This window comes from Buteo buteo, chromosome Z, assembly GCF_964188355.1.
Source record: "Buteo buteo chromosome Z, bButBut1.hap1.1, whole genome shotgun sequence".
Lineage (NCBI taxonomy): Eukaryota > Metazoa > Chordata > Aves > Accipitriformes > Accipitridae > Buteo > Buteo buteo.
The window spans coordinates 41080780-41106854 of record NC_134204.1 but is presented as its reverse complement, the minus strand read 5'-3'; the positions used below and the strand labels follow the sequence as shown (position 1 = coordinate 41106854).

General features: G+C 38.9%; 1 protein-coding gene across 6 annotated transcripts in view; it reads right to left on the bottom strand.

Annotated features, from left to right (window-relative positions):
* The window catches only part of CEMIP2 (cell migration inducing hyaluronidase 2), a 61225-nt gene that overhangs the window by 9678 nt on the left and 25472 nt on the right, over positions 1-26075 (bottom strand). For 4 of the 6 annotated variants that reach the window (XR_012649079.1, XM_075021215.1, XM_075021213.1 and 1 more), the window contains exons 3-17: positions 23646-23786; positions 22578-23139; positions 19812-19981; positions 18359-18547; positions 15280-15449; positions 12524-12733; positions 11933-12138; positions 11283-11352; positions 8410-8538; positions 6655-6743; positions 4583-4714; positions 4055-4090; positions 3186-3341; positions 825-1002; positions 111-326 (exon numbers count right to left, since the gene is read on the bottom strand). Coding sequence is in view for 5 of the 6 variants with exons in the window: in XM_075021215.1 (XP_074877316.1) it covers positions 111-326; positions 825-1002; positions 3186-3341; positions 4055-4090; positions 4583-4714; positions 6655-6743; positions 8410-8538; positions 11283-11352; positions 11933-12138; positions 12524-12733; positions 15280-15449; positions 18359-18547; positions 19812-19981; positions 22578-23139; positions 23646-23786 (2654 nt within the window). In the remaining variant the exon portion in view is untranslated. Of the gene's footprint in view, positions 1-110; positions 327-824; positions 1003-3185; positions 3342-4054; positions 4091-4582; positions 4715-6654; positions 6744-8409; positions 8539-11282; positions 11353-11932; positions 12139-12523; positions 12734-15279; positions 15450-18358; positions 18548-19811; positions 19982-22577; positions 23140-23645; positions 23787-26075 lie in introns of those variants that run through there. The other 2 variants (XM_075021217.1, XM_075021216.1) reach the window with 2 other exon arrangements.

The following is a 26075-nucleotide window of genomic DNA, read 5'->3' as shown; positions in this document are numbered from 1 at the left end:
AATTTTTAAAACCAAAGATAGGTAACTTTGTAGTTCTTACACTCCCCCTGCCCTCATAAATTGTTCATATTATAGACCTGTCCCAAACAGAAAGCTACAAGAGTACTAGCCTGCGCATAGGTCCCACTGCAAACCACTCCACTCCATTCTGTAATATTAATGCATTTGGGGTGTTGAATCAAGTAGTTATCCATTCTGCCCACGTAGGTATCCTTGTAGTCAGTCACTGAACCATCCAGATCATGGAATATTGAGTTCTTGTCACCATCCAGATCCCCTTCATCAAACCAGGGACCAGGTTTTCCAAAAAAGGCCTTCAAAGAAACCTGGCAACAACAATTAAAATATTTATTTTTTTTCCCCAGGCAAAGCACAGGCTAACACTTGCACACCTGCAGAAACACAGGAATTTGACAAAGTTGATTAAAAAACTTATAGCAAGAATTGTGGAATCTTGCAAAAGAGACATTGTGATTTTTAGTAATAGGCTAAGGCCAGCTTTTGCTTCTGAACAGTGTTAGTATTTGCAATTGAAAATTTGTTACTAAAGATATACTGAACCTTATAAAAATCTCCTTTCAGCTTTACCATTAGCCATGAAATAGATCATTATTGCAATATATCCTACATCTCCTTTGTGTTTTGTTTTTTTTTTTGCTTGGGAGACAAAGGATAGACCTTGGGTGACTTCCAACCAAGACACAAACTCTGGAATGGGGATGTGTGGAAAAGATGATCTAGGGCCCTTGGATGCTTATTTTAAATACAGCAAGAAGAAAAGAAAGGCATTTGCAAGAATAACAGAAAGCTTGTAATAAACTTACATTTGGACCAAACTTCACATGAGAAATGTTGTTTTTTGGTGTCATCTGCCACGGATTTTTCATCAAGAATCCAACTGCACTGGTAAATCTGTCTGGAGTTGGCACAAAGTTTTTGAAGGTGCACTTGGTAAGGTGAATTGGTCCATCATAAATTTGAAAGCCTCTGATTGGAAATGTCCTGTTAATGCAAGCAAATATTTGTAGCATCCTGTAACAAAACCCATGATAAGCCTGAATCTGTGTCATAAATACATCTTCTCTCAGAGGAATCACGAAAGCAACATTAAGAGAATGACTTGCATCTTAGATCCTAGTAAAGGAAATCTTGTTTCTGCACTTATCTAATGAGTCAAAAAATCCCTCACTCTTCTGAGTTTTCCTGTTAGAATTTTCCTGTTTCACTGTTCATTCGCAAATGTGCCCTGCTCCCAATATGAGAAATACAGCAGGAGAATAATACCACTTGCTCTTTGATTGATCATGGCAACTGGAAGAAATGCCCGTAGACTGGAGGAAAGCAAATGTCACTTCAAGAAGGAACCTCAAGCCTCAGATTGATCTCTTGGAAGGTGATGGAGCAGCTAATCCTGAAAACCATTTCAAGGCACATGAAGAACAAGAGAGTCATCAGGAGTAATCAGCATGGATTCACCAAGGAGCAGTCAAGTTTGACCAACTTGATAAACTTCTGTGATGAAACAACTGGCCTGGCAGCTGAGGGGAGAACAGTGAACATGGTCTACCTAAACTTCAGTAAGGCTTTTGACACTGTCCCCCATAGGATCCTCATGAAGTATAGGATGGATGAAAGGACAGTGAGGTGGACTGAAAAGTAGCTGAATGGCTGGGCCCAGAGGGTGGTGGCATGAAATCTGCTTGGAGGCCAGTAACTAGTGGTACACCCCAAGGGTCAACACTGGGCCCAGTCTTGTTCAACATCCTTATTAGTAAGTTGGATGATGGGTCTGAGTATACTTTCAGCAAGTTTGGAGAGGCCATAAAACTGCAAGGGACAGCTAATACACCAAAGGGTCATGCTGCCATCCAGATAGACCTCAACAGGCTGGAGAAATGGGCAGATGGGAACTTCATGAAGTCCAACATGGGGGACTGCAAAGTCACTCACCTAGGGAGGAACAACCCTAAGTGCCAGTGAAAAGGACATATGGGTCTTGGTGGAAACCATGGTGGTTGACCATAAGCCAACAACGTGCCCTTGCCGCAGAGAGGCAACTGGTATCCTGGGCTGCACTGGGAGAAGTGATGCCAACAGATCAAGGTGTATTCATCCCATGTATTCAGCACCCGTGAAGCCACACCTAGAGTACTTGTCCTCAGTACAAGACAGACATGAAGCTACTGGAGAGAGTCCAATGAAGGGCCACAGAGATGACTGAGTGACTGGACCACTTCCCATAGGAGGAAACATTGGGAGACCTCAGACTGTTCAGCCTAGAGCAGAGAAGGCTCAGGCAGGAATCTCATCAATGTACAGGGATCTCTGAAGGGAGGGTGCAAAGAAGATGGAGCCAGGCTGTTTCTAGTGGTGCCCAGTGACAGGACCAGAGGCAATGGGCACAATTTGAAAAAGAGGAGGTTCCTGCTGAATGTAAGGAGAAACCTTTTCACTGTGAAGGTGACTGACCACTGGGACAGGTTACCCAGGGATGTTGTGGAGTCTCCATCCTTGGAGATATTCTAAAGCTGCCTGAACATAGTCCTGCACAACCAGCTTTAGGTGGCCCCTCTTGAGCAGGGGAGTTGGACCAGATGACCTCCAGAGGTCCCTTCCAACTTCAACTGTTCTGTGATTCTGCTCAACTAGACTCAATACCTCATATATCACTGCCACATTAACTTCTTCCCTCTAAATGGCTAAGCAGCAAAAAAACAGGGTGGCTTAGACCTACCTCACCCTTCTTTTCTATTCTGTGGCAAGACTAGGACTTAGCACTATGTTAAACTAGCATCACAGCAAGCCAGAGAGAAAAGAAAAGGATCATGGTCATAGATTGGGATTTGTCACAGACTCTAGTCTCTAGTCCTAAACTGACCCCTGAAATCCTTCACCTGAAAGCTTTTGCTTTTTCATTCAGGCCCAAATGTTGTTTAAGACTAAGGTTTCATGAAAGTAGGATAACTTAAACCTCTACAGAAAAGTGACCTGTGGTAGCATCAGATGAAAACTGATGCACCAAAAGGTGAGTGACACAGCTTCACACACAGTGTTAAAAAGAAAAAGAGTATCACCTTCAATAGAGTCCTAATCTCTCACAGCTGAAGCAAGAAGAGTGTTTACATCTGATACAGAGAACGTTTTTCTTGTATCATTTCTACTTCCTTCACTCATAACATACTTACCGATTTCTAGGCAGAGTACGCGCCTTGTTGTCTATTCCTCCAGTTCCCACATATTTATTTTGGCCACCTGGAAACCCATAATTCTTGCTCTCACCTATGAACAGTGACTCGGATACTTCCTGGCTGGCACCTTCATCATTTGGGAAGCTCCCATCACTATCAAAGCAATGTCAGAGAGAAGCTTTTAGCCAAGACTCTCCAGCAGATGAACACACCAAGGCATAGTCCTATGTTTACTTCTGTAACAGTCCTCCTAAAGCAGAGCAGTCTATACTTCATTTACAATACATAGAACAATAAGTTTAACCATTAACAGTATTATAGGCTGTTCGAAATGCCAGCAAAGAGTTGAGCATTAAATTTTCTCCTGCTTTTTGTAGTGCAGCACTCTTTCTTTTACAGCCCACTTTTGCAATCCTAGAACCAGTTTGTCATAACATAAATGGCAGCAATTTTGGCTTACTACTTAAGTTACTTGATTCTTTCTTAGTAGAAGGAGACTCTGCCCCCCCTAAATGTTCATACCCTTTCTTTTCCATTACTTACTTTCAGCTGTTCAGGTAGAAAATCGAAACTGCCTAAGGAATCATACAACGCCAAAAATACGTGGATAAACATAACCCTTCTGGTGAAAAGGCAGCAAACTGTGGTGTAAACCAAGAACAGGTTGAATTAAAGTGCAAGGTTTGGCAGCTGTGTCAGTCTAGAGCCTTTATAATATCATCCACACCACTGGAAATAGAAAGGGGCCCAAAAATGAAACTAAAGCCTTATGAAAGTATACCTATTAATTTTAATAGTTGGATATGTATTTTCTAAGCTTCTAGGCAAGAAAAAAAACCCAGAAGTGATTAACATAAAGTACTCACCTAGCAAATGTCAAACCTATTCCATTGTCTGCAAACCTAAAAGACAGTTCAAAGCTTCAGATATGTTTTCTGGATTATCCTACAATGTAAGAGCACATCCTGCTATGCACTGAAGAAAGCCTGAATTTTTCTATTAATGGAATTTAGAACCACCACACACTTAACTCTTATTAAAATGTTGCTGTTAAAAAAAAAAATCAAGTAATTTTCTATGTATTTTAAGCAGGAACATGAGAACTTCAGGGAAACCATAGATACCTCAGTATAAATTTACTGTCTCTACCAACTTTTAGACTTCTTTTTATTACATAGTTTCTTTTTGCTATTTAAGGCAGGTTCTCATCTAATCACATATAAACTTGTTTCATTTAAAGTAGTAGGATGGCATGAAAACAGTTCAAGCTATTGAGAAGTTCCCCGAGTTAGGCAACACTCTTCTCTTATAACCCTGTTGTAATGCACTTTCATAAACAAAGCTTCATGGGAAAATTCTTAACAACATGCAGCTGTTTGCTTCTGGATACCTACCCAGAGTTTTGAATGAGGATATCCCCTCCCCTGACCCAGGCCCCATGATCATTGTTTTTGAAAGAGATTAATCTGTCAATCAGGGCAGCAACTCGGGGCTTTTCAGGGTCTGCATCTTGATGAGGTCGAAACCTGGGACAGATAAAAACCCAAACACTCAATATAAGAATACTGTTTGTTTTACATGTATCTTATATGTTGGGCTGAGAGAGGCTGAAAGACAAATGCTCATGGTCAAACCTGATGGGCAAAATCCACTCTGCTTCACGTTTGGAATTACAGAAGCCAAAACCAGGTGCATCTCTAGCTCTCCATTTCTTGAAAACTGTTTTCAGGTTATGATGAAGCAGGAACATAAAACTTCTCTTTTCCAGTAACTCTCACAGGCTTTTTGCTCAATCTCCCCGAGTTTCTTTAGCTGCATCTCACCTCCTTTTATCCCCTTGCTTTCTCTTTTTGCCCTCCCCAAAGTATTCCCTCCCTACTTGTATTGCAGCATTAATGTGAAAGTTTGATGGAGGGAATTAAAGCTCCTTGGAAGGATACAAAGGGTGGATGTGCACTATACAAAAAAGGCTGTAGGTTTGTCTACCTGCTCCTTCAAATCTTTCAAACTCTTCTGATGTTGTGGGGTGCTCCTTCTTTGAGCACACCCGAGATATTTTTCTATTCCAACCCAGACACTCTGCATTGCTACCAAGATGGTCTCGTATGGTAAGTTATGGCTGGAATCTATTTTAGACAGCCTAATTAAAGACTAGTGGAAGCTTTCACTTGATTATCCCCAAGATCGCAAAGAAAAAATAGTAGACTAAAAAAAATTACAAAAATGGATTTTGAGCAGGTGAAGATGTATATGCCCCTTAAACTGATGACCTTGTACTCTAATTTGGATCTGCCCTACCTACCCCACGGGAGGAAGAGGAGAATGGCTGAATGTTTGTTTTTGACAGTCTCAGGCTCCTCAGTTAACATTTAAACCGCTCCAGTTTGGTTCCATGTACAATGATTAGTGGCTTCCTGTAGTTACAGAGTGCCTTGTTACTTCTTTGGCTGCTGTGAAACAGGAACCCCATCTCACGCACCGAGTTTCTTGCATTCTGTGTTGATGCCCTGTCAACACACTACAGGTTCTCCCAAGGGCATTTTGTCCCTCATATGTTCCTCTTGACCACCTCTTATTACTGAGGTAATCCACAAGGGTTACATGGGCTTTCTGTCAAAACTTCAAACTAGCAAGTTCTTTTCCAAATCATGAAGTATCAAGTACCACCAAAACTGGGAACTTCCCTCTCTGCATCTGAAACTATCACTTATCTATCCTCATCCTAAACACAGGTCAATCAGAAATAAAGATAATATTACAAACGATATTTTCTGTCTTAATTATTTGTCACAATAAAATGTTGATGGATACAGTTATTCAATATTGACATTTGACCACTATCTCAGGATATTTTATTTGAAGTTCAGGACAAGACTAACCAGGCACAGTATAGCCTGGAATTTTCCTAGACTCTCTGTTATTTTCTCTCACTTTGTAAACTAAAGAAAATGTGTTTGATTGTACTATCTCTGCAAATAGCCTTCAGTAAAACTGTACCACTGAGCTATGATCTCCAGGTCTAGAAGGTACAGCAGGAAGCACTCAGCAGTAAGAAAGGCAAGTGGAAGTATTACTTAGCTCTATTAAAAGCCTTTTTCTAACAGCTATTTAAAACCGAGTCATATATCAGAAGAGCAGATTTTAAAGTAAGACTTTACTTTTAGCAGCAATTCCAGAAAATGCTTCAAGCATGACAGTAGACCATGTTTAAAATGATGTCTTCTAAGAGGCTGAAAACTACCCTAAGCAAGGGCTCAGAAGAAACAGCCAACTCCTTTAAGGCACACCATGCTCTGTTTTTCCCGAAAGGATGAACAAATGAGGGAAAAGAATATATATGTACCTATTGTTTCGTTATTATTTATAAATAATTACATTGTTTTAAAAATGTTTTTCCTCACATGAATGTAAGAGCTATCTCAAAACTTTGACATTTTTCACTCACTTGAAAGACAATATCCTTTACCTTGCATTGTTGTCCAAACAAAGATATTCTCTGGGATCATCAACGCTAGCATTAGTTGTTTTAACACCCTTATCAATGAACAAACCAGCCTGAAACAAGCAAGGAAAGAAAATTCATACTATCCAAAACTAAAGATAGAGTAAACATTAAATTTCTAAAAGTTAAACTTTACACTGCATTCAACACATGTATTAGAAACTGTAAGAACTTCCAGTTTGGCCTTAATTGACATATTGTCTAAGGGAAAAATAGCATCTGTCTATGATAATTTGGGCAGAGGAAAAGAATTGCCTAGGATTAAAAAAAAAAAAAAAGTAATGGAAAATCATTAAAGAGCATTTCAAATTTCTTTCACAACATCTAACCATTTGAGGTTTTACACTTATTTCCAGATGCTGTTCTGGAAAATCTGCAAGCCAATCTTGTGTTGAATTCAAAATATTCTCACAAATGGAAAAAAAAAATTAAAAGAAATAAATACCACTGTGAAAAATGCTGTGTATTTCACTTTAAAACTAAATGAGCTTCACCACTGAAGCTGAGTTTTGCCCAAGCAATTATCAACTCAAAACTCAATAATGCAGTATGAAATAATTTACATGAGAAAACAGAAGCAGAAGGAAGCACTTGTGTTATTTAGTCTGAATTACATACACAAATACCTGCAGCCACTTTCACCTCTGATCCAAATTATGATTACAATTGAGTGCTCCTACATGAGCAGATCCTCAGACCTGCTACTGGAGTTTGCTCTTTTAACACGGAATTTAGCACACAAACTGCTACCCTTGTTTAAAGGTAATACAAGCCATCCAGCTGAAACACTTTTTTCTTTACAATGTGCTTTTGTATTCAGTATGTTTTAATCCCAATCTGAACAAATGTCCTCGAGTTCCAAACATACCACTAACAATTTCTATAAAACAGTGCATCATTCTTGGTACCCCAGACACCCAACTGTCAAGTAAAATCAGTTTCACATGGTAAAAAAAAATGCAATAGTGATCCTGAACTTTATTAGGTAAATTTCAAACACAAATTAAGCGGCTCTGTAAATGTCACTGTATTTTATACACACATACATACATACACATGCATACAGAGAGACACAAAGCAGCTAGATTTCAAATGAAATCATTAATTTAAGGACTTAATTTCACTTAGCTGAATGTGGAAAAGATGAAGTCACATTAACAAACAATACTGAATGCCTGCATCTAGGGTGAGAAGCCTCTAACAAAAAAACCTGCTGCCAATGGATGGGCTCCTGAAGGCAACCTGGAAGCTTAATCTCTAGCAGAGACTGTGCCGCCATGTGCAAACACCTGAGTTACTGTACCTTAGAGACTCAGGAAAACAAGTCACAACTACTCGAGGAAGCTATTACATGAATCACAACTGTAATAAACTTGATGCTTCAAGGCTCAGCTTTCTTCAGAGTATAAAACAATGCCAGCAGTAAAAGAGTAGCATGTGAAATGCTGCTTCTGAGAAAATGTATTTCATTAGAAGTATTAACTGATTTTAGTTGTTTATGCCTTATAATGATATTGAACACAGTGAATACTCAAAATGTAGCAAGAAACTATACACATGCTGATTATAGACCATTCTACAATACCTAGATGGAATCACACAGTTCAAACACAGCATGAATCCATCACCTAACCAGCTTAAAACGTAAACAGACAAGTCCTAAAATAGCATAGTTACAAATAAAGAACTTCAGGTTTTTTTACTCAGATAATACCTTACCTTAAAATTAGAATGAACCCTGTTATTATAGAAGATTCCTAGGGGTGTAAGCTCTGACTTGGTTTCAATGGCTAAACTATGAGAATCTCCTGTAGCAACCCTGTGGAACAAATACCATATTCCAGCATCCTGCAAGTAAGGAGAGAATGACATTACTTATAAGTGTGTCTGATACTACCATCAGTGCTCATGTATCTAATCACAAAGTAAGTGTATGCCAAGTTGAACTTGGATATTTTAAGTAAGAAAGTGAGTAAGAACACAGCCCAAACCAACCATGTACAATGGAATACATTTTTCAAAATAAAGTCTCCAAATAACTGCCCAGTGAGAAAGCAGAAGTTTGCAAATAAGGCTATATTCTAGTTAATAATATACACTAAAAAGTGTTTTCCTTCTCAGTGAAGCCATGTAACACCACACATAAAAGATCCTCTAATATTTCAAACCTGAAAAGTGTCAGAGTTAATATAGTTTTTGCATTTCCATTATATTTCACCACACACACTGGATTTTCCTTTGTTTACTAGTAAATCATGTCATTTACAGTAAAATACTCAAAACCCTTCCTCTCCTCCTTACTCTTACAGTCTGACTAAGGTTTGTTCATCTCTGCTCACATCAGAATTTAATGACACAGCCAAAAAACCCACAAGAGCTTTCAGAAAGGAAAAAAGCACACCAAGAAGTCTGGCCAGTTCAGAGCACTGTGCCAATAATATGCAGTAATAATTTCAGCATCTGTTCATTTTCTCCACTTCTTCAACATCCCTCTTCTTAAAGAAGCTGGATTTATCTGCTAAATGAGACCCCCAAAAGTTCCCCTTTCAACCACATCTGGGTTCACAAGAGGTGGCACTATGATAGCACCTGCATAGCAGATACCTACAAATGTGAAAAATTTTGCCTGACCACATGCTCTGTGGGTCTGTAAAATAATTAATAAACAAAAATCATTGCATAAGGCACATTAAAGGGTTAAACAGTAGCTAAAGAAACACTGCATACTGAGTGTTCCATCTCATGAAAAATACTCATCATCCTCCTGTTCACGAAATGTGGATAAAGCCAGTTCACTCTGGCTTAAAAGGTTTCATGCATTTCATTCTGAGAACATACTCATTTTCCAAACAGTCCTGGAAATTCTGCTTCTCAGTAACATATTCTCATCTGTAATGATGACACACTTTGACATTTCTGGTGATTAACAATTCCAAAGCAAATGTGGATGTTCCATTAATAAAAATACCAAAATCTTACTTCACATATAATTAAATACAGCTCTCTGCTTGGCAGACTCAAGTAATTTTTAGCCAAAACACATCCTGATGCATGGAAAAAAGTTTAATAAACTTAAAAGCTCCTTAAGCACTTACAAGCATTCAGAAAAATGAAAAAGTTTTTTTCCCCCTTCTCATATACAGCTCAAACAAAAGAAACATCTATTGCTTGATACACCCTTACAAAAGGCTTCATTGTGTAATGAAGGAGTGGGGGGGGGGGGAATGGAATTACTTTATTTGCTTATGAATTGTTATAGTTTATACCAGCAAAAGCTCTACAGTGCAGAGTTTGTATCAACACAGTTGAAGTATTCTCCTTCTGAAACATAGTAAGCTGTAGTCCCTTTATAGTGATGTGTTCACATGCATGCAAGGGAGGTGTATCAAAGTGGCAAAACTTCGTAACATGCACAAATGCTTGCTCTGACCATGCACATTCCAGTAACAGAATGAAGTGTCATTTACTGGGATACACTACAGAGGCAGAAAGAGACCTTGCAGGTTTTAAACACCAGATCAAGGAATCTGTTTCCTTTAACTTAGCCTGCAATGCTAAAACAAGGTAAAGGAGGATTATATAAAGGAGGCAAAATGGAAAGACATTGCATTGGTAAGAGAAGAATTGGTTTGATAACTGTGTCCAAACTCTTCCTAGCAGTAGACAGTCAGCTAGAAAACTTTGTCAAAAAAAAAAAAAAAAAAAAAAAGTCAGACCACACAAAAGGCAGAACAAAATTTTCTAAATTTTTTTTATACTCTAGATATTTCAACCCATTTAAATATTTTGAATACTGGTCTATTAATAACAGTTTATGATGTGCCTAAGAATACACTGACACACACTCATATTCTACTTCCAGTACTGGAGCCTTTGCAACAACAACAAAAATCTTGCCCGTTTCCCATTTCCACTGATCTCTTCAGAAAAATCCACTCAAAATCATGCACATCTCAGCCTCTCATCCAATGTAGAACAGACTGCAGCCCCCTCCTCCACAACACGTACTGAGTGGTTCAGCTTTACTTCGCAAGCAGCTGTTTGACAAGAGATTTGCACTAATACAAGGCTCACATCAAGTAAAAAAAAAAATAAAATATCAGCAGTAAATGATAGGAAGCAAATGACTAACTACTGACAATAAAAGTGTTTTAGTAGTTTCTTATACAATGAACATTTTTTTGTAGTAATTTTTCATTCCTATGACTACAGCTATGAAGACAAATTTTGCAAAGCAGTACACAGTAAACTCATGACAACCTACAGAAAATACAAAAGCTTTAATATGAAATGCACTAGTTCTTTGGAAAAAAGAGGATTTATTTCTACATACACACATTGACACTGTTGTCAGGTCTATTAACTATAAGGAGGAAGAGATCTGCTCTGTTCCAGCCAGAACAAAGAATTTTGGCATCTCTTAAATGCACACCTAGACAAACCCTGCACTTGTAATGCCAACATGCTGCCAAAAGAACATATTCATATATAACAAAGAAAAAAGTATGTATTTTTGGCAGTGTAAATGTTACAGATTTTACAAATACCAATGGCGTGAACGGTTTGTGTTGAATTACATCCATACACCTCACCTGTGAACCTGCTGCTGCATTATTTATAAGATGATTGTTGGGATGAGAAATCCAGAATGTCGAAACTGCCCTGAAACATTATTCAGAAAGAAGTTATTATGGAAAAGCTCTAGCACCTACAGAAATATTCCCCTTCATAACAAGCAAATGAGAAAAAGCTAAATTGATGTCTGAAGTCACTACTTCACATATGAAATAAAAATCACAACCCTCTCCACATTTAGAAGTCAAAAATGCTTCTTTTTTTAATTCAATGCACAGTATTTTATTTAATGTTGTTCAGATACTCCATGCAATGATAAACTGTTTTAATAAGCTTCTACAAAAGATCAGTAGTATGCAGAAAAACTAGCAGTGACAATTTGAGAATGTGCATGCCTTTACAGAGAAGTAAAGATGCGGCCTTAAAAAAAGTACCACAAGAAACAACAATCTTCCTACAAAACAACTTATTTTTTCTCTTTAGTAAAAGACTAAACACTAACTTTTTTTTTTTTTTTTAATACCACTACTATGTGAACTACATTTAAGGTGTCTGCATTTATTAAATTATACATAAAAATGTTCCCATCTGTGTACTGTCAAGAGAACATCAGCAGTTTAACTGCTGCAGCTGGTTTGGTTTTACTTTTTCACCATGAAACACTCACATGCAGTCTGTTGCTGGCACTGGGACATAACTTCCATACACTTTATCCCTAATACCAATACACATGCTGCTGTTTCTATCTGTAGGAAGAAGAGTGCCTGGTTTCGTGACTAGCCCAAGGTTGTGGAACAAAGTATTCCTCTGCTCGATGCCATCTTCTGTGAAGAAACAGTGACCTAGTGTGTCATAGCCAATGGTGTCCTTTATCTGCAGAAATACAAGTTCATTATGTCAGTAGCAATAGCATTTACTGAGATTTATTTGACAAGTACAATCTAGTTTTACTGTCTTGGCACAGCTGCAGAGTGAAGCTTCAGTATCAGCAGTTTAGTTGATTCAAGCATACAGTTTTATTTATCCCTTACAAACACACTACTATGTCTGGAGAGCTTAGCTGCCTGGAAGATTCTGCAAAAACAGAACGGTGAGATCTGTTAAAAATAAGTTACTGTTTGCACTTGTTCATTTATTTCTTGCAATGAAAAAACACTGCTGAGCATTAAACTTGAAGAAGGGAGGAGACTATTTTTGCTCTAAATGCTCTTTATAACATTTATTTCAACATGGTATGTTTTACTCTCCTTGGACCTACCAGCAAGCCATTAGTTCCATGAACAGTCACACATCTGGAAAAACAGTGATGAATGGAAAGTCCTTCCAGGTAAGTCTTAAAACTATAACCTCCTTTTTCATCCACATCCCCACAAAGGTGAAAGTGAACAGGGTAACTTCCAATCTGCTGCTGGCCCATTTGCTTCAATTCCACATAGGAGAGATGAACAGATGTAAAGTTCTTCAAAATCTAAAAAATATTATGAGAAGTTCAGAATGAATAATGAACTATTTGTTTTTTAACCAATGGAAATCTAAGTTAATATATCATCTATACCAGAGGTACAGAAGTTAGATGTACAGTTACCATAGGCCAACACAGTAAAAGTTAGAAGAATTGTTAATGTTTTGCTCTATATCCTGCCTTACAAAACAGTATCCATAAGTAAGTGTAAAAGCTAAATCTCCATGTAGCTAAACCAAAGCAATTTTCACTAGACATGTTCCCACACTTTATTGTTTAGTCTTTACCAGCTGGCACATTAAATATTCTTTATGTATAACCATGTACTGTCCAAATAAACAGAAGTCACCTACATCACAGCCCGTCTATACTGAAGATGTACCAGTGCAGCCCACCTGGGACAGGCTTAGTTGAATAAAAATCACAGAATAATACAGATTCAAAGTAACCTGTTGAGATAGCTGGTCCAATTGCCAGCTCAGCACAGGGTCAGCTTAAAGACAGCTGCTCAGCACGTTGCCCAAGGAATATCTCCAGCCACAGATATGCTCATGTAATGTCTGTTGGTTCTTCCCTTTCATTTTCCGGCATCTAAGCAGAATTTGCCTTGTTGAAGCTTGGTCCCATTGCCTCTTGTCCTACCACCATGCACATCCAAGAATTGCTCTGGCTTCTCTGAACCCTCCCCAGTGCCTGAAGACAGCAACAAAATCTTGCCTCTTCACCTTCCCCACACCAAACAAGCCTTCTTCTCTCAGCTCCTCCTCACTCATCATCACATACTCCCACACACCACCTCCACTGGGCACACCCCAGTGCATTTACATCTTTGCAATGGGAATCCAAAACGGGACACAGCACTCCAGAGGAACTTCTTTATTTAGGAAAATATGAAACTGTCTTCAGAATCATGTAACTTCACAGTAACACTACTTAATACAAAGTAAAAACATCATGGGGCTGTACCAGTATCACACAAAGGCAGAAGCATTTTTTTCCACCTAACCTGCTATGAAAACAGAAAGCAAGTGCAACACCTAAACTGTGAGGAGCTAAGCTGAGAAAAAAACTTTTTTTGTTATTTCATTAACTTACCTGTACTGTGTATTTATCAAAAATAACCATTTTCATTATAGACTTTGTCCTGTAGGGAAATTAGTAATATGAACTTTTTTTTCCCCTCCTCTAGTTGCACTCCTAAGATTTGTATGCCTAAAATACAGCAGGATGCTCAAAACCAGGCATCCCTGAGATCTCCAACTCTTAACAATTGAAAGCACTAATGCAGTCACAAAAATACAAACTAACACCTCTCCTCACTGCCACTAAGCCTCCTTTATGCTACTGTCCCAGTGACCAGTAGAAAATCCAGGATGATCAAAACCCCTGAGGCCATTAACATTTGCTAGTGCCTAGGCTCCCTCTGCTTGAGCACGCAAGATTAACATAAGCTGAAAATGGTTTTAGTGCTGAAGTCTAGGTTTGGCAGCAGACACAGCTACTCTGAACAGTCTCCTGGGAACTGTTTAACAACTTTGATGACTCAAAACGTTTGTTTTCTGTTATATCTTCCAGACATCTGAGGGGTCTGCTGTATTTGTGCTATTGTGGCAATCAAGATCACGCTTTGCAAGATTCACAGCTTGTCATTATCTTCTTTCATTACATTATCTTAAACACAAAAGAGTATCTTGAGCCCACCTACTTCTCTTCCACAAAACAAAAGCTGCCACACAGTAGGGAAAGGGCATATTTTCTTTCCCACCATTATGTTCACTACTGTAAAATTAAAATCTGCATCCAAATATACTAGAGAGACTTAAACTGTGACCAGCACATAATGAGCACAAATACATTTGCATTTAAAATACAAGGCCTCAAACTTCTGCAGCATCAGTGAAGAGCTGATACACTGCTGTTCAATCCTTTCATGTAAAAACATAAGTGAATACGAGTTTAAATGTTAGTTTCTATAATATTACTTTCCCTCAGCTTTCTTTATATTTATGGTAATACAAGAAATTAGAAGCAGTTTCCTCTACATCACCTTAATGCTTTCAAATTAAAAAAAAATATAAATAAAAAACCACCATGGTCCAACTCAGTTTCTTTTCTCTCCATGCCTCTCTAGAGCCCAATTTCAGATGAGGCAGATCTCTAGGATTCAATACTTATCACTTGGGAAGGGAGAAAGGCAGTGAAAGGAGGGAAGACAGAGAAAAGGGAGATCAAACTTTATTCTGTAATATTACAGGATGCACATACATGGACGTCACTTGTAAGGTTTAATCTCTGCCATACAACATTGCATTGTGTGCTGGATACTTCTATAACATTTCAGGCATCGATATCCCTTCCTCCAATTCTGCAGACTAAGTCTTGATGAGTTAAATCTAACTGCGGGAAAGACGAGAACGAAGTCATTTCCACGCAAAGCAACTGTATGAATTGACATTCTTTAAGTTTTCAAATCCCTCCAAGTTTAACATTAATCTTTTTGTCCTCAATATGCCTCTACATGACAGAAAGCTACTTTAAAATGTTTTTCAGACCTTGATATGTCCACCAAATGTATCATAATTGAAGAACTGACACTCCTTTTCACGATAGCAGGTATTTTCTGTCTCCCCCTTGATTAAGATGTTCCTCGTAAGAACTCCGACTTCTGCCCTCATGTCCACTCCATCAATAACTTCTCCTACATGAGGAAACTGAGGATTTTCTGTCCAGTTTTGAAGGGGAGGAGAAAGAAAAAAAAAAGTTTTTATTGATTAAAAACAAACTCAACTTATTTTATAGAAGCAAACTAATTGTAGCAACAAAACCCATGCATTCTGATACCTTAACATGCTGTAAGCTCTTAGCTTTTCTTATGCCAAGGCACACAAAAAGCAGGCAATTGTTAGATAACAAACATTAACCCAGCTAACACCAAGAAAATTCCCCCCTTCTAGACTGCGGTTGACTCAAGTGATAGTTAAGCATCTTGCAGGATGAGGAGTCAAGCATGCTACTCCACGTTTCCTTCTAAAATAAAGTGCTGTCTACATATTTATCATTTTTGTAAGACAACTAGTCCTAAACAAATCCTAACATTTTATTTGCAAGTGCATCTTATTTCAGTCCAATAGTCTGTGAACAGAATGGATAAAGAAGAAAGAAAAGTTTACATTAATCCAATGTATGTAGAAAACTTTTAATGAAACATAGATGCAGATTTGCTTTAAAAGCAAAAAGACGCTGGCTGCTTGATCTGTTCTGAAGAAAAATCAGAACTGAGAATGAGGCCAAAACACCTTTAGAAAATACTGTATTCATCCCCCTCTGAAAGCAAAAAGTATTTCCTTTCCTAACTAAATTTGCTGTTTCCCAGATAGCTATTCTGAAGATGCATAAACTAAAATTAGGGAAAACAAGATACTCTGTTTTTACGCAGTTCTTCCAAAGAAACAATCAATTTCTTATTTGTCTGTACAAACTGAGAAAATTATCTGGTCCTGTAAACCTTAAAAAAAAAATATGCATTTATGCATTTATTTTTTAAAAATATTTTTTCCCCTTTCCCCCCTCCAATTTATTGATTCCCTGAATACAGACTGTGACTGTCCCTTCAAAGCTTACAAAAGGATACAAGCCTAAACTGGTCATTACCACAATATGAAGCAGAACCAAGATTGGTATTAACTCTGTACCTGCTGCTGAGGATTTAAAAAGACAACAGATATCTGTAAATGGGACTGGGCTCCTTTGCTTGAAGGCTTACTTATAGTTTTTTCCTATATTTGACTAGCATGCATAGATGAAGTGAAGAAGAACAACTAGGCCTCCTACGAAACAATACTTTTTAGTTTTCCTACTACAAGGGGCCAAAATAGCTAAAAACCTAGCAAAAAATACAAGAAATAATTTCAAAAGATGGTGAGTTCTTCAGCATGTCAAGTTTGCCATTCCACAGAAAATCCATTCTTTGTGGAACAAATATATAGGGTGGTTTGGGGATTTTTTTAAACAGTATCTGTTACTTTGACAAAGGAAACTTGATACTGGGGGTAGAAAAAAACAACAACAAAATGGGCCAGTTCATCTCCTTCAACATCTTTAGAAGATATATATATATATCTATATAGTTCAGATGGCATTTATTTTCCAAAAAAAAAAAAAGCCAAGATTTTGTATTCTATGCCATATTGTAAATAAAGAATTTTTTTAAAATCCTTTAAAAAGAGCTGCTTTTTCACAGTACATGATTTCCGAGATGAAACAGAGCTTGCACATGCACTATTCAGTAGTGACAAAAACCTTCTTAAACTTCATACTGCAGCCTTCACATTAAGCTTGCTCTTTGAAATACTGTGCTCAGTAACGTACATACCATGAGACATTTAAGAACAAAGCCCAGGAAGTGTCATGCTCAACAGCACTAAGTGCAGCTTCACCCACCTTGGTATTCTCTGATGTATAATAAGGTGAACTTAGATACACTTTTTCCGTAACTGGGACTTCACAATGCAGTAAAACATATCTGACCCATGCTAACGAATGCTGTGGGATGCAAACTGCACTGCAAAGTGGACGTACAAACTGGCAGTCAAGACACGGGGGAACAGGAAAGTTTGAGGGCGTTCACAGAAAACTTCTGAGAACGGAGAAAGAGAAGAGTGGTTTGAAGAAGAGGAAGTCGCATACATAGTACAGAGGTGAATGGCACAAAACCAGATCCTCAAGAGCACCAATTAGCTGCTGCAAACACTGCAAAATAACACTAGTTAGGTTGTGCTACAAACGGACGCTGCAGCCCACCAGAAAGGAGCGAGACGGGAAGCTCAAGGTCTGAGGCTGATGGACCACCAGGCAGGAGGGTGCTGGCACAGAGTGGCAGAAAGAAAACACAGACGCCGGCAGAACCAGGGAGCCAGTCCCACGGGAGGCTCTTGTGAAGTTGAGCAGAATGACTCAGATAATAAAAAAAGGAAACGGACAACAACACGCATGACCATTTTGCGCACATCACGCCCAAAGGAAAAACAGATTGCAACTACTCAGGGATATCCTGTGTGAGCAGATGCTTGAAAGTGCCACTTATTTCATAACCATTTTGCTGGTGGGGAGTGGAGGGGGAACTGAGGAAAAGGAAAAAAAAAAAAGAGACAGGTTCAAAGATTGCCATTTTCTTTTTTCATCGCGCTTTTTTTTTTCCTTTCTCCTTTTTTAATAACAACAGAAAAAAGTTATAACGATAACACTTCAAAAGATGGAAAGGGCACTAACGGCAAAGGAAATGGTAATGACCACAACAGCCATTCAAGCACGTATAAAGAGAACTAGTGAAAAGACAGAAAGGAGCCAAGAAAGAACAAGCATAATCCTCTTGGAAAAAACCAAAAGCATTCAATAAGCCTGGGAAGAAAGGAGAAACGAAAGTCAGGATGGTAAGCTGTGAGGCAGACCTGACATTACACAGAGCAATTTTATAGCAAAGAGAAGCACACATTCCTGTATATGACAACAAAGCAATACAGAGATGGGTGAACAGGCTGTTCTTTACTGCTCCCGCTGAAAGGTACTGTCCAGGTTGTACTATCGTGTATACATATTTCACACAAATTCTTCAAGTGTTGACTGCTCTCATACCTCTGACTTTGACCTGATGCTTGGTACACTCTGGGCAGGGAAGGAGGGTGAATTCCTCTGTCTGATACATTGAATAGTCTGTGCTTGCTACCACAATCCGGTCTCCAGGCTCCCAACTACTAACATCGTCCAGAAGATTCAGTATGACTCCACCTACTGCTTCTACCTGGAAGCCTGAAATTGGGACACCTAATTTAAACAAAAAAAAAAGTAAACACAATATAAGATTATAATCACCTTTATATGAAACTGTCTCCAAGAAGATACAAATAAGAAATGTATGAGATTTCACAAGCTCCAAAGCCCTCTAAAGTACAATTCTGCTCTGAAACTTGCCAGTGTGAGATACCATTATGGCTTGCTTATTTGGTGGATCTCAAATGAAACAAATGGAAAAGATGGAACTGACAGTGACAGGAAAAAAAATATGCTTTTTTTTTAAAAAAACCCCTAATATCATATGGCAACAACTTGTAGGTCCAGCTACCTCTACTTGTTTCAAGTGACATTTTTCCACCATTTAAAACTCTACAGATGCAATCAAGGACCTGGCAAAACAAAGCAGGGGGACTTTCCTTTTTATTCACAACTAAAAAAACACTTTGGCAGGCTAAACTACACACACATGCTATTTCACTGCCTTGTGATGGATTTGCACAAGTTCAGCAACTCTTGCTTACTCTTGACCCTAACTCTACAGTACCAGCAAGTAAAAGATGATTTTGGTGGAATTTTTTTTTTAAAATAAGTCTATACACTTTCATGGGCTGTAATGAACAGTAAAGGAGTAGTATCAAATAGCTCAATAAATAAATATCTGGCTACCTTAAAAAAAATTCTTCTGAGGCAAATACAATATTGCTTAGTAATTCTACGAACAGAAAAAGTTGACTGGGCAAAAAAAGCAAAACTCAGATCAAAGATACCTTAAATATAAAAACAAATAAAGGATAAAAGCAAACAAGTGGTAGGTCTTCCAGGCTCTTTATACCACAGATTCAACTTGGTATGAGAAAAGCTGCCTAAAGTTTGGCATCAAACATCAATAGAAGATTGGAACAAGAATAAGACATTTCTCTTAGCTTCTACCAAGCTTTCTTTTTAGGATCATAATCACCATCTTGGATGCTTAGATTTAAAATACACGACTGACAAATTACTAATAGAAAAGGAAAAAGTCTGTTTCAGCCTTTTGTAAGACCCCTTATCTCTATCTAAATATACTAAAAATGAAAACTCTCAGAGTTATGCTGTTCACATACTGTATACAAACAGACTGAGAAAACAGGTTGTACTAGAGAACTGTGTCCTCATACTTCATCCATAGAAAAAACAAAAAACTTGGAGCAGCACTCAGAAATCTAAATTGCAACCAACAGTTCTAGTGAAAAAAAACATATACAATATTTTTTACTTCTTCCCCAACTGCACGTTTTACAAAATGCTTCCCTACCATCATTCCATTCACTGTAAGCTCTCACAACAAACTTCTGACCATCCACTGTGAAAAACTCTTTCTGAGCAAGAGCTTTCCCACCAGTGCTGTGATTTTCATAGTTTCTCACTGATTCGTTACAGGAAGAATTTCCACCACCTATGACACCAACAAAAGCCCAGGCTTGCCTGTGAAAAACAAAAGTAAACGTTTAAATACAATGGTCCTTAATGAATTCTTCACAAACAGGTAAAGGACAAGACAAGGAGCACAGAAGTCATAAATAATTCTTTTGCCTGCTCTTCCAAATTAATTTTAAAATGCAGCTTCAAAATGCAGAAGAAAAATGGGCATACCTCATTGAAAAGAAACGTAGTTTAAAATAATCGGATGTCCTATATACAAACTGGCAAATACAAGACCTCTTAATAGAGAAGACTTTCAGATACACTTTTGGTGCAATATCCAACTTTTTCCAAAGGCAAATTGCAAGAGATAAGCAACAGAAGCGATACAGGATCCTACTTCCAAGCAGCTTTACCGGGGCAGAGGACGACTCCCGGAGCAGCGGTCAGGAGTCCCAGGAGATCGCGCGTGCATCAGGCCGGGAGGGGTGGACGCAGCCGGCAGCAGCCGCTGGCGATCACTGTACTGGACGGGCAATACCTTTTGAATCTTTCAAGATGCTCAGGCCCAGAAAAGGAATGGCATACCGCTACACAACCTTTGCACGAGGGATCACCAATGCTTTTGAAGGCTGAGACCAAGGATTTTTGCTTTTCCCCCTTGCTAGTGCCGTCCCTCAGCTGAACACCTACTTGGCTGAGCACCGGAGTAGACCAGGGAACTGTCCTGGATGTACTTCCCCCTTCCTACAGTTCTGCTCAATGCATCCAAGTTTTTGGAAATGAAAAACAAACCACATGCCACAGCAAGCTGCCACCAAGTTCAAAAAACAAGACTATTTTGCTATCCTGTACTGCTCTGTAATGCCATAATTACGTGTGCAAAGGAAGCAGTCGAGATCATCTATTAAAAAGCTGAACAACTTTGCATCATTAGAGTTGAATCATTTACACCAAATGAAAACAGTGTCAGCTAGCTGGACTGTAGTCTGTTCCTAATGATTGGTTCAAAGGCAGATATTAAAACCACCTTCAATCCAGTTGCCTTTATTTCACTCCCCTCATGATGTTCTTACTGATTGGGATTAAAAGGCCAATTGAAACTGTTTAGTGTTAGTCTGTTCATAGGAATAGTACATAGCGGGACAACTTTTCAACAGCAGCAGCAAACAAGCTGAACGTTTCACAGACAACCATTTAAAATAAATATCAAGGTACTTTAATTCATGCTGTTTTGCAGAAAGAGGCAGAAGGGGAGAGGGATGTAACGGAGTTATTCACCTCCATGCTGAAGTCTCCTTCACTAGCTTTACAGGTTTAACAAAACAACCCTGCTTTTCCTCAGTGAGCCCTCAGGGAGAGCTTCTTGCCTGCATTCCACAGCAGAACAAGACAATTTTATGTGCTTACAGAGCCTCTACCGACTAACAAAAACAGACAAGAATCAGTTCAGCAGAGAAGGAAGAAAGGCTGCTTCTTCCCAGCTGCAAGCTGAAGAAGTTCTTCATTTCAGACAAACCGGCATGGAGGTCATGGGCAGAGGCGAACACGAGAAATCCACACCTCCAGGCCAGGCCAATGACCTGAACCACCACCACACGGGCTTCCCTGCTTTCAGGAGGGGGTACCTATTATTTTAGGACATCCAGTTCTCAGCACTGCTGACCAAACTGCTTCAGAGGGAGTGCTGCAAGCACTTGCCACCCCATGACCACATGCTTACACAGCCTCTGACACAAACGTGCTCCTGACGGGAACCGAGGTCAGAACATGCCATCCTGACTGACGCCCCAGCCTGCCCCTGCCAAAGCAGAGGGAGGAAACTAACTGGAATCCAGATGCTGGGGGGATAGCGAGGGGTAAGAATAGAACGGAAAAACTGAACGACCGATTTCTTGGAAAACAGAAACAGGTTAGGAGACTTGGTATCCCTTTCACTGGTATTGCTAAGCCCGTGCAGCACAAAGCCAAGTCCAGAATATGCACTGCAAAAAGTCATTTGCCACTACAAAATGCATGGCTCAGCAGTTTAAGTTTCCTGCTTTAGTAATTCCTATTATACCTCTTCTACTGTCCACCATTCAAACTCTGACCAACTGAAAAGAATGGTCAAAAGATACAGAAACACCTTACAAGTGTACTTCAGTAACAAATATTTTTTTATAGGTCAGTTCCCTTCCAAAACCAGTGGAGGGGTAATGTACTTTCATCTCAACAATGCACAGGTATGAATAAGACACTGCTTGATATACAGGATTAGCATCCCTTCCCTGTACTCAAGTTTCTAGCTTGGCATTCCTTGCTCCTCCAGACAAAGTCATATGCATTAAAAGCCTCACCTAGCAACTGCTTTCTATCTGTGTGTTTGAACGAGAAAAAAAATTCCTCACTGCACCCAGTTTTAACTTCTGTAAAGAACAGTGAAAGACGGCAATTACAAGTACGTAATAAAGTCTACCACGCTGATACCTGTAACTATCAGTCTCTGCACTATCAAAATACTGTGCACTGAATACTACTACTGCAGTACTACGTACAACACCGAGAATCCTCTGAAGACTTTAAGAACAGACACTGTCAAAGTTCAATGAATTCTCCAAAGGCAGCAGAATCTGCATATAATCTTTACTCAGTACAAAAGGGAAAATAAATTATTTACCTGTAACTCAATCCTCTGACAAACTTACTTCCCAGAAGATTTTGAATAGTCACTCTGGTTTCCTCCAGTAGATTTTTAGCAGCTGAATCTCCTACAGCAATAGCAACAATGCGACCAGGACTTCCATTTTTCAGTAAGTTCTGGAGCTTCAAGCTTTCTTCTGAAAATTCATGTGTATCAAACTTCAGCACTTCCAAAATCTCTGCTGTGTCCTGATCGATCACTCTCACATTTAGTCCTCGGGAAAAATTCTTTTTAAATGAATAATGACCATAGGCCAGCCCTGAGAAATACATAGTCTTTGACAGAAGAGTCCATGATAACTTCTGGTGCCCATGCAACTCCAGCGTTCCTTCAGGGCCCACACCAATAAATTTTTTGCCAAATTCTGGCATATCAGCACCTTCGTTTGACTTTCCATACAAAATAATAGTTGCTTTGGATTTATAGCGGCATTTCTCTGCTCCAACATGAAGCATTCCACCATCCTTTATCAGGATAAATCGAGTTCTCAAGGTAATATTTTTAGAACCTTCTTTATCATCACCAAAAACAAGTAACCCTAAAGGAAAAAATATATTTCTGTACATCAAAGCAGAATTCAGATAGACTCAAAGACTCAAGTTCTTAAATAAGAACAACAGATGAATTACAGATTTATTTTCCACACCCATTAATTAAGCTGTTACTCTGTCATATATGTTTAAGAATATTTGGGAAAGTAACTCCTACCAACTGCGATTTCTCTTTCTAAGACTGTGCTCGGTTTATTCCTAATTTTTTCTGCCATTGTCAGAAGACAATCAGATCTTGTACAAGGAAGGCTACTACACAAGTCTTGTTTTACTATATCCTATAGAAAACCACATCAATGCTCCACTGAAAAGACTTTGCAGTGTTCATTCATCTTTTTAATGATATTCCCAGCCTGGTAGCAGGCTGAAAAGTAAAAGCAGGGGAACTGGTCAATAAGCTGCAACATAACATTCCAACACATTTTTCATGCAATCACAGAAGTAAAAACTATGCAGTAAACTGAAGCATGATGTTCATCTTGCCATTTCATACCTCCATCCTGTATAACTATAGAGTGTACTGTAGCGTCTGAGGTCAGACGAAACAAATCCCCTTTTTTGATAAAAACTCTCTTTTCAGGATCTTTTCCAGGGCTCCAGTTTTTAAGACGAGGATTCTGATCGGGACAATTCTCTGCAATACAATGTGAAGTTCAGCTTTTAAAAAAACAAGCGTCATCAATCAAGGCAGCATTAGGATGAACACGAGCAAGGCAGAGTCAGTCACCCACAAAGGATTCCCACCTTCATCTGTAATTACAATACTGCAGCCACTGATTCTACTGTTTGCATTCATTCAAGCAGCCAAAAAGATACCTGAAAGGTGGCTAAACTCTCAAGGGCAGGAAGGCGTTCTTATACTGAATTAAACTAGTGATGACCACAGACTGAACTGTCAACATACACTGTTGACAATACAGCCTTTCAAACCCCATCTGATTTTTTTGAGATTTTCTGTATCAACTGCAGTAGATGAGGAAAGGTAAGTGGGAAGCACTCGGATCCATAGCAGTCACACTGAGCACTGGATGTCCTAGGCCAGCTACCTAGGGCAACTAACGTGGTTGTAAAGCATCTAAATATCTCACTGCCCTCAAGGTCTCTCCCTGGGTGAGAAAGGCTGATTCTTTCTTGCTTTTAAGCATTCAAATCACTTCTTTCAGTGTAGGTTTGAAGGTAAAGAATAAAGAGGGACAAGACATCCTTAGAATATTTAGTATAAAGCCTTCCTGGTTAGAGCAGTTTCCTGGGAGACAAGACATCTGGGTCTAAGCTCACAGTTTGTACTCCTTAGGAAATCAGCTTATATATCAGGCTACAAACCACACAAGAGCAGAGACAGATGCAATCCTTGCTGAAACCCTGCTGAAGGTCAGGCTCTACACAGGCAATAATACCATACTACGAGGCCAGAAAAGGAGAAACACCAGCAAGAAGTGACAGGGTTGTGTGATTTCAGATGAAGTTACAGCAATGTAGTATTTACAACACACACATCTTCAGCACATCAAGCAGCTGAGTAAAACAGCAACATAGACATGCTACAAAAACAGAAAAGGGAAGTATATTCCTTGGATTTTCTTACCAAAAGAAAAGTCAGACTGAAAATATTTTTCTTAAGCAAAAGACAACCAGAAAGATGCCAAAATAAACAGGTTAGCAGCCCAACTGAGAGCAACAGTCCAAATAGCCTTTTCACATCTTATCTTCTGGAGAAAAACACCCACACATCTGCAATGCAACTTTGGGGCTAAAAAGCTATTAGCAATAACCCATTCTTGCAAAACCTAAAGAAAGTAAAACCTATCCAGAAGTTTAACACAAGCCAGCCTTAGTTTTGCTGACAGAAATGTTTTTCCTTTGGTGTTACTCTCCACAATTCAAATCCTTTCCAACTCAGGAAACCCACATAAACCAAGATTTGACTACCAGTGGGAAAAAAATAGCAGAACTGCATAAGGGCAAAAGGCATCCAAGTAGTAATATAAAAATGAAAACTAAAGAAAATATTTTGGAGGGATCCTAAGAAGAGAGCATTTAGAAAATGAAATTCAACACCTGAGGGAAAGCCAAAAAGCAAGAAGCATTGCGATCATCAAGACTGCTGAGCACTCACCAGATAAATGCAGGCCTATTGCCTGACTCATGCAGAGTCACTAAACCCCTTCCTGCAGACACCACACACACACAAGCACTGTGTGAAGAAACACATATTTCCTGGCTGGTAGCAAAGGGCAATGTGAGGAAATCATGAGTCAGCAACCTGATGATTTCTGCTTAGCGTGATTCACAGAAGAGAAGATCTAATAACTGTAAGCTTTAATGTTGAGTCAGAAAGAAGAGGGATAGCACAATAACTCAAAAAAAAAAAATCTATTGTACATTACAATCCAGCAAGGAAGCCATCAGCATCAGAAGCAGAAACTCCTGTATTGCAATCATGCTTTGGAAGCACAGTGAATCAACTTTTTGGCAAGCAGATCAGATGTGCCCAGCAAAAGTATTTTGAAATTCTCCCTTAGCAATTGCAGTGGGGTGCAGGGAAACATCAAATTTAGTACTTCACCATATGTTACCTCCAAAATTACTGATTAGATTTTACAGACCAGTCATTGCCTCTACAGTTAGGGTTAAATGAAAACAGAAGCATAGACCGGAAAATGTTAGGTAGTTATGGCCATGCCAAATTTAACCACTCATGTTGAAAATTTTTCAAGTCAAGCCTCTGCTTCAGAGCATTTTTATAAAAATGGGTCAGCTCTCCTTCAGGTTTAGTTGCTTCTAATTGACAAGGGGGGAGGAAGTGATGTTTTTGCAAATGGTGGTGTGTGGGGGGAACCACCTCACAAAAAACCACCCTGCCAAAAAAAAAAATAAATTCTAGAACCTTCCATGTACTGGAGCAAGGATATGAAATTTGGCA